Genomic DNA, 8,401 nt, shown 5'->3' on the forward strand with positions numbered 1-8,401 from the left:
TACATGGTGGTGGTGTCGAGTACCAAGTGTGCACTAACTACACGAAACATTAAGGTAAACAAATTTGTGCTACTTACTTTTAGTGAAGTAGACAGGCCTGCACATTTGCAAAAAGTTCGCCAAAACTGGACATCTTTCTTTTCACGTCGACTCGTGCCACTTTCCGAGTTGACGTCACACATAAATGTGCGCAGACTGCGCACTAAAAATTGTTATAATTCGAATGTTAATGCAGTAAAATGCTGACATATACATTACAAATTATAGATACGTTTCAACCAGAGTAATAAAATAAAACAAAAATGTAATATCTTTAAATGCGCATACAGTGCCCCCAGTATTTTGTAGTAGTAGAATGGAAAAAACTGCTGTGTGTGGGCGTAAGTGCGTGCGTGTACACAAAGGTGAAGATGCGCGTCACTTGTGAAGTTAAACATCTTACTTGGTGCCTCTCTCTCCATTTAAATGTACAAAGACGCTTTAAACATCGCTGGACATGGCACTGAAAGCTAGACCACACGTTTTCTTTGGGATTTTCGCATTTATTCAGACTACTTTCACCATTCAGGAATGGCCATCAAACGGTAAGTCATTCATGTTAATTGTTTTTAATTGTACAGTAACCTGACAGGAATAAAATAGGTTTATATGCAATAAGAGTTATTTTATTATCTCTAAATTTAGAAGTCTGCTTATTCATGTAAAAAAGTAACTTAACACTTCTTATTCTTGTGTAAGTTATTTGTAATATGAATCATTCTCGGGAAACTATTTAATAAATGTTTATAATATATGACAGAGAAAGCATTTGTGTCCCAAGTAATTTTTCGGTGATTTACTGTTTTCTAAAGTCATCTTAGATAATGTGAAGAACATTCTGTGAAAAATAACCTTAATATCTTTAATATTGACTAAGATATTGTCAAAGATTTAAATCAATTTGAAAATTGACATCAAAATTTGATCTTCAAACATCAAGCTATTGTTTTTATAAGATTATGAGACTTTAGTCTGAAGTTGACAGAGAGTCACATTTAAGTAATGCTCACTACAATGGAGGGTTTATTCACAGCAGACAGGCTATAAAACCCTGTAAAAAACATGTAACAATGTCTTATTTCACCAAAATCATGCATACCAATTTGCCCATGATTACTGTACCATGTGGTCTTTGTCAGAATTTTATAAATAAATGTGATAGACAGAGGTCATAGTTACAGTACCAGACAGACACAGTTAGTTTTTACTAAAGGATGATCCACCATTAGTAGCAGATCACATTAGTGAATATACTAGCATTTAATTACATTTATGCATTTTGCAGATGCTTTTATCCAAAACAATTTGCAGTGCATTACAAACTATATTGTACATTTGAACAGTGTATTATCTCTAGGAATCAAACTCATGACCTTCTGCGCTGCTAACACAATGCTCTACCAATTAAGCTACAGAAACCCAGTAACTTAAATAAGCAGGTCAGTGGAAAGAACTAATCTGGTTTGGATACCTAATGACTGGGAACACACAAATTCCGTCACCCCAGTCAAAACATTGCCCTGCCCTTATATTCCCCCCACATAAGCACTATGAGGAATTCTGAGCATGTTTCACCCTCTCTTGTGAAAGTAGGACTTTGGGCACACTCCTGTCATTGACAGGATGTGAAAAACTGTGTTTATTTGTTTTATGGCCTGTTTGCATCCAAAGAGTCTCACAGCTGCTAAACACATGTTATTATTGTTCATATTCCATTCTTAAATAGCTCAAGCATCTGGAAGATGTTTTCCTTAAATAAAATTAAGGAGATCCATATTGGTAATTTCAAGAAAGCAATTCACAAGTAGATTGTCAATGTTATATTTTTTATGTACAGAAACTCAACATATAAAATGGTTTGATGTGAGTGGCAGGTGACGTACTTTGCCTTTCAAGTTTATTTATCAAGTGTACTGTCAGTAACAGTATTGTAAATTGAATTCTTAATGTGAGGCATAAGCATTATAAGATATAAAAATAATAAAAGGAAAATTTAAGATTATCCTAAAATCTATTACAGTATATGGGAAAGTGGGTTGCAAGCAAGTATAGTAAAGTGTATGTAAAACTAAAGTAGGAAATGTTGTCTTAGATATAGGAAGGCCAGAGAGAGACTCCAATCAAGAGAGGTCTGTTGTCAGATGGAGGAGATGGCTGTTTTCATCCAAACCAAAGGATGAGGTCATTCAGAACCTGGAACACTATGAAGATCATGGCAGATTAAATACGGACCGCTTTCCAGACGTTCTGGCAAGAGACAGTCATGACAACTTATCAATTAAGGTGAAGAATTAGAAAACAGACCCCATCTTAAAAACACATTGTTGATTTTACACTTACTTGAATGTTCTTACTCCGATCAGAGAGATATGGATCATATCTACTACACATCCAAATTCTATGGCCCCACAGACAGTGCAAGCAAAGATTTGTGGGTAAATATTGAGCAAATGGACGTGAGGATGGTTCACAGGATTCTGTCCAACACACATCGACAAACTTCGGTACGGCCTTACAGTCAGATACAAGTTTATAAACTCTATTAGAGTAAAAATATTTATACATAAAGGAAACTTGTTGATAAGAGTTAGACTGATGGATGTTTTTGTCTTACAGAGAGTAAACCTGACATTTGATTTCCCTTTCTATGGGCATATCTTAAAGGAAATACATGTAGCTACAGGGGGTGAGTGGTATACAGAATATAAAAATGTATTTTTTATTTACGTTTAACTTTTAGGTTAAGGTCTATTTTTTGGTCTAATTTTTGTCTTTATGTATTTTCTATTTAGGTTTCATATACACAGGAAATGTTATTCACAAAATGCTAACAGCAACTCAGTACATTGCACCTCTCATGGCTAATTTTGACCTCAGCATCTCACAAAACTCAGCAGTGGTTTACTGTGATAATGGTAAGTTAAAGAGATACAGTAGTTCACCCAAAAATGTTATTACAAACCTGTGTAGATTTACTTGTTCTGCTAAACACAAAGGAAGGTATTTGTAATGAACCAAGAAAAAAAGGACCACGGACTTCTACTGTAGGAAAAAAATACTATGTAGGAAAAAAATACTATGTAAGTCAATGGTGCTCAAAAATGGTTTGGTTACAAACTCAAAATATCTTACTTTGTGTAAACAAAACAAATAAATCAATACAGGTTTGTAACATGAGGGTGAGTAAGTAATGACACATAATTTTCATTTTGGCGTTAAAACATTTTCATTTCTTTAAAAATGGCCAATATTTCTATTTCGCTAGACTGGTTTACTAAACAAATCCCTTGTATAGGCACATCTCTTGTGGTACAGTGGGATCGTGTGTATCTCCACGAAGCTACTCATCTGGGTGGCTTTACCTTCCAGGCAATTTTACACAATGATGGCAGAATCACCTTTGCATATAAAGAGGTTGTTTTATATTTAGATCACATCATACATCACATTATTGTTGTAGATAATGAAAGCTCTGACTGTGCTCTCTTACCTGCTTTTAGATTCCCATTGACATTAGTATGATTAGCTCTGTCAATCATCCTGTGAAAGTTGGCCTCTCTGATGCATTCGTGGTTCTTCATAAGATTGAACAGCTTCCTGGTGAGCAAACCTTTTCGATCAACTAAACATAATTAGTTCTTCTGCCCACTAGCACAATGTCTCTCCATAAATACAGGATAACTGTCCTTTTGTGTATCATTTATTTCAAGCTCTTATTGGTTTTCCTGTGACAGATGTTAGACGGCGAACAATATATGAATACCATCGGGTAGAGCTCCAGAAATCCAAGATCACCAACTCCACTGCTGTTGAAATGCTTCCACTACCAAGTGAGTCGCAATTGCTGAGATCAGTTGAGATGAGAAACATAATAATGTTCCATTGAAATTCTAGTTAAATGTTTAGTCAAATATGCTTTAAGACAAACACTGTGCAAATTCATCATTCAACACTATTAATGAGTATTTTCTACATAAAATTTTATTTGCGTTTGCAAAAAACATGCAACCAATCACGTCAACACATTTAAAGTTGCCATGAAACGGAAGTATTAATTGCCTTATTTTCCACGTGAAACCGGCTTCTGAAATGAAATAATGCAGGGATTTGAATTCATCCATCGAGATCTGATTTGGTCATTTGAAGTTGGTTCGTGTTGCTAATTGCTAATCGCAGCGATCTTTTCCGGGACCCCGCCCACCTGCAATACAATACAATATGACCAGGGGTGCATTTCCCAAAAGCATTGTTAGCCAACAAACATCGTAAGTTCCATCGTTACCAACATTGTTCAACGGTTTGGTGTTTCCCAAAACCATCGTTCAAACGAACATTCGCAAACTGCATCGCTAACTTGTGTCGTTGGAACGTCAGCTCTTAACCTGTCGTTAGAAGCATCGTGCCTTGTTATTATCATACAGTATGTAAACTTACGTTGATCATGCTTTTGAACAAAATAAGCAAAAAACATGTAGTACAGTCTATATCCATCATTCTAAATATATTATAATTTTATTTTACGTCTTTAAATTTGTAAACAGAATGAAAGCGCTGCATTTGAAAACTGCGCATGTGCGCAGTCCTACGAGCTTTAAGACCCTGGGGAATCTCTGGGAGGAGTGACGTATGAGGAACTTGCGCGTGAATTAAATATCTTGAAAATAAACAATAGATAATTAAATCACGATAACAAAATCAGTCTTCCCATGCAATATATGTTATTTACAGCAATAATCTGACATTAAATTGATTTGCACAGATTAATAAGTACTTCACCTCCCACGTGACATCATCAACTATGTTGTTAAACCAACATCGTTCAAACGACGAATGTGCGACAAAGTTACTATGCTTTCGGGAAACAGTCGTGACAAGGTAGTTCATTTCTCCAACTATGCATCGTACTGAGGTCGTTCAGCAAAGAGTTACGTCGTTGTTTGGGAAACGCATCCCAGAAGTAAAGAGAGATCGTTTTGAGGAGAGGAGGAGATTAGCGTTTTTGATTTGAACATGATTATTTTTTTAAATGAAGCTCACGGATAAGTCATTTGTAAAAAAATCCACAATATTCCAAAACAAATTACAGTTTTTCATTTTACTTTCATGGCGACTTTAAACGAGTGGATCAGGCAGTCCGAGCCATAGATATGTGGAACTGCCAAACATGGTGTCTACACTGAAAAAAATTATTTATTCAATTTACTCAATTTTTTAGGTAAGTGGTTGCAATCAATTTATTTAAGCTACATGTAAACAAACAAAAAAATTGAACGGCAAAACAAAACAAAAAACTTTTGTTTAAATGCAGCTTAAATAAATTGATTGCAACCACTTACCTTAAAAAAAATGATTAAATTGAATGAATCATTTTTTTTCAGTGTATGCACATATATATCTATGGTCAGAGTAATTTGAATATTCATGAGCTTTTTGTCAACTACAGGGGAACTTAGGTTCATATAAAAGCGTCTGCAACTATTTTCTAGACTGGATTTCAGGATATTTCATCGCAATTTGTGTGCAAACAAAAAGTACCCATGTCTTTATTATGTCTTTGTTAATATGTGTCATCGCCTGTTGTTCTTCCTGTTTTGCAAGCTTGCCTCAAGTTCTCCAGCTGTGAGATGTGTGTAACAGCTCAGATTGGCTTCAATTGTAGCTGGTGTAGTCGCCTACAAAGGTATACACTTGTATTTTTCACACTAAAGTAGGGCTGCAAAACGATTAATCACGACTAATTGTTTGCAGAAATAAAGTTTTTGTTTACATCAAATATGTGTGTTTACTGTACTGTAATAATTATCTATAGGAAAATATACACACAAACATGCACATAATTTTAAGGAAAAAAAATACATATATATATATATATTTATATATTTGTAAAAATACCACAATATTCCAAAACAAAGTAAAGTTTTTCCATTTTATATTAAAAAGCAGTTTTGCTTTTTAACTATTTTTAGTAGCTGTTATATATATACAGTATATACTATTGTCCTATAGGTGTTCCAGTGGATTTGACCAATATCGTCAGGACTGGGTTGATAGTGGATGTCTACATGAGGTGAGATATATCCTGCTTTTTTTAGTTGTCCATTTTATAATCACCCATTTTTACTGACTGTGGATGTGTTTGAAGATAAAGAATCAGAAATGTGGTCAACTGTTGGATAGAAAACCCATCATGAGAACCAGCGCTCCAGCACTGCACACAGGGGTATCAACAGTATCCACGCAGAGACTTACAACGTCCACTACAACACCAACATCAATCACATCAATTTCAAGCTCAACCTCTTCCACCAAAATAACCAGCACATCCTCGTCTTTCAAAAATCTTCCTCCTGTCATCCTCACTCATGGTACGGTATGTTTTAAGGTGCCTAGATTTGTACCAAATGTTTGTTTGATAACCACTTATGGTGATAATGCAGTTAAGTGGCACCAATCTCTTAAAATTAGGGCCAGGAAGCAGGGGGTAGAATATAATAGTGACAAAGTGGTGAGCTATTATCCAGAGCTAACAACAGCCAGTGCCATTGAAACCAACCAAAGTAACCTAGTGACCACACAGCAACCACCTAGAAAAAGCCTAAGATGTTTGAATTTTAAGGTTATCAATGTTGTTCTTCTTTCCCGTATTGTTTAGATTATCAGATGGACATTGCAGAGAAACAGAGAGAGGAGCAGATGCAGACTGGTTTGCTCACTGGCATCCTGGTCACTATGGTCCTGATGGTGGCTGCTGTGTTGTCAACTTTATACATGTACTACCATCCCACCTCCAGCGCCAGCCTATTCTTCATAGAGGTGAGCTTTAAAGCAACACTATGTAGTTTCCATGTAAAAATGACTTACAGCTCCCCTGTGTGACACTCAGACACTCTTCTGCAGGCAGGGGGAGGGGCGGGGCTGTGTTTCCTACCCTCCACCGCCACTTTCAGAGTGTGCTTGTAGCAGCTAGGAGGCTGCTCAGGTTGCAGCAACAGTACAATTTGTCCAGTTAAAAGTTTTTCTATCACTGAAATAATTTTAGAGACATTATTTAAAGGTACAAAAACTACATAGTGTTGCTTTAAGTGACTAAAACCTATCCATCTAGAGCAGTGCTTCTCAGCCTGTCCTGGAGCACCTCCAGCAGTGGACATTAGGAAAGTCTCCCTTATCGGACTAAATTTAAAGCACAATATGTACAATTGTATGCATTTAATCTAAAAATCATGAGCACTAGAGTACATTATGTTTTAATTTAGAGAATTTGCTTATCAAAAGTGTCAAGTTGATGACGAAAATTACATATTGTGCATTTAATTCAGCTATTGCACGCTATGCTGATGAGTTAAATAAGGTGTATTGGCTAGGGAAAACATTTAAACACAGGGTTGAGAGACACTGATCTGAAGAAACAATGAAAAAGAATCATTTAAATCTAATAAATACTTGTAAAAGACTTGTTGCTAGAAATATTTAGTTTAGAATTTTTTTTTCTTAATCTACAGAGAAGACGAACACAATGGCCTGCAATGAAATTTCGTCGTGGTTCAGGACATCCGTCATATGTGGATGTAGAGACCATGGAACAAGACCAAGAAGGATTTATTGTGATGGACCCTAGAGGCAGTTTCCTTGTAGACAGGAGAGAAAGCCTATTTCTTACTGACCAAAGAGAACGCTTTCTCATTATGGACCACTGCTAACATGTTTCTTAAATGGGTGGTTCAATGGTATTTCAAGCATTCTGACTTATTAACAGAGTTTTAGAGTTGTTTCCTCATGCTAAATGTAGGCAAAGTGTCAAAAAAGCAGTTGGAGTATTTCTGTCCCGAATGCACTTCGCCAGGGTTTGTACAAGTTTCGGAAAGTTTTTTTCGATTACAGGTCCAGCTGGCGTTTCAGGGGTTTATGTATCACTTCTTTAAATGGACACTTTCCCCGGAAAACCCCGCCCACCCGTCAATCAGTGGGAGACGCTAGAACTTGCAAACATCTTATCACGCGACACAGCTTTGTTAAATTTCAAAACTCAACAATGTCACGAATGAAGAAGTGTGTTTTTGGATGTAGAGAAAGAAAGTCAGCCTTATGAAAACAATGGATATAGTTTATTATCTGGGGTAGCAGCGGAGTTTTGCGTGTGTGTTTGATGTGCTGGATTTTCCCAACCGGGTCATGAGTTGCATGCGGTGAGTAAGACTTCTGTCTTATGTTGGAAATGGGTGCGTGCATATTATATAAATGACACAAACATGTAGTGAATCATAAGTTAAACAGTGTTGTATAGTGTTGCATGCCTCGTACTCGCTCCACCCGCGGTATAACTCCTCCTCCTTAATTTTTTCGTACGTTATCGGAAAGATTC

At 36.3% G+C, this 8,401-nt stretch overlaps 1 protein-coding gene across 1 annotated transcript; it reads left to right on the forward strand.

The window, feature by feature from the left end:
- Positions 1 to 419: 419 nt before the first annotated feature.
- plxdc2a (plexin domain containing 2a) lies at positions 420 to 8,192 on the forward strand. The gene is made up of 13 exons (XM_065275411.1): positions 420 to 584; positions 2,132 to 2,322; positions 2,403 to 2,543; positions 2,656 to 2,725; positions 2,832 to 2,954; positions 3,335 to 3,453; positions 3,540 to 3,639; positions 3,774 to 3,869; positions 5,638 to 5,719; positions 6,046 to 6,106; positions 6,182 to 6,404; positions 6,692 to 6,852; positions 7,542 to 8,192. Exons 1-13 carry the CDS (start codon positions 497 to 499, stop codon positions 7,737 to 7,739), a joined length of 1,653 nt encoding a protein of 550 aa, XP_065131483.1. The 5' UTR covers positions 420 to 496; the 3' UTR covers positions 7,740 to 8,192.
- Positions 8,193 to 8,401: the final 209 nt, after the last annotated feature.

The sequence above is a fragment of the Paramisgurnus dabryanus genome, chromosome 6, assembly GCF_030506205.2.
Source record: "Paramisgurnus dabryanus chromosome 6, PD_genome_1.1, whole genome shotgun sequence".
Taxonomy (NCBI): domain Eukaryota; kingdom Metazoa; phylum Chordata; class Actinopteri; order Cypriniformes; family Cobitidae; genus Paramisgurnus; species Paramisgurnus dabryanus.

Excerpts from the sequence above, each read along its gene's own strand:
- plxdc2a (XM_065275411.1), top strand. The coding sequence starts at position 497 with ATGGCACTGAAAGCTAGACCACACGTTTTCTTTGGGATTTTCGCATTT. Across the intron at positions 2,726-2,831 it reads AATACATGTAGCTACAGGGG|GTTTCATATACACAGGAAAT; the intron begins GTGAGTGGTATA and ends TTTTCTATTTAG. Across the intron at positions 3,870-5,637 it reads TGAAATGCTTCCACTACCAA|CTTGCCTCAAGTTCTCCAGC; the intron begins GTGAGTCGCAAT and ends CTGTTTTGCAAG.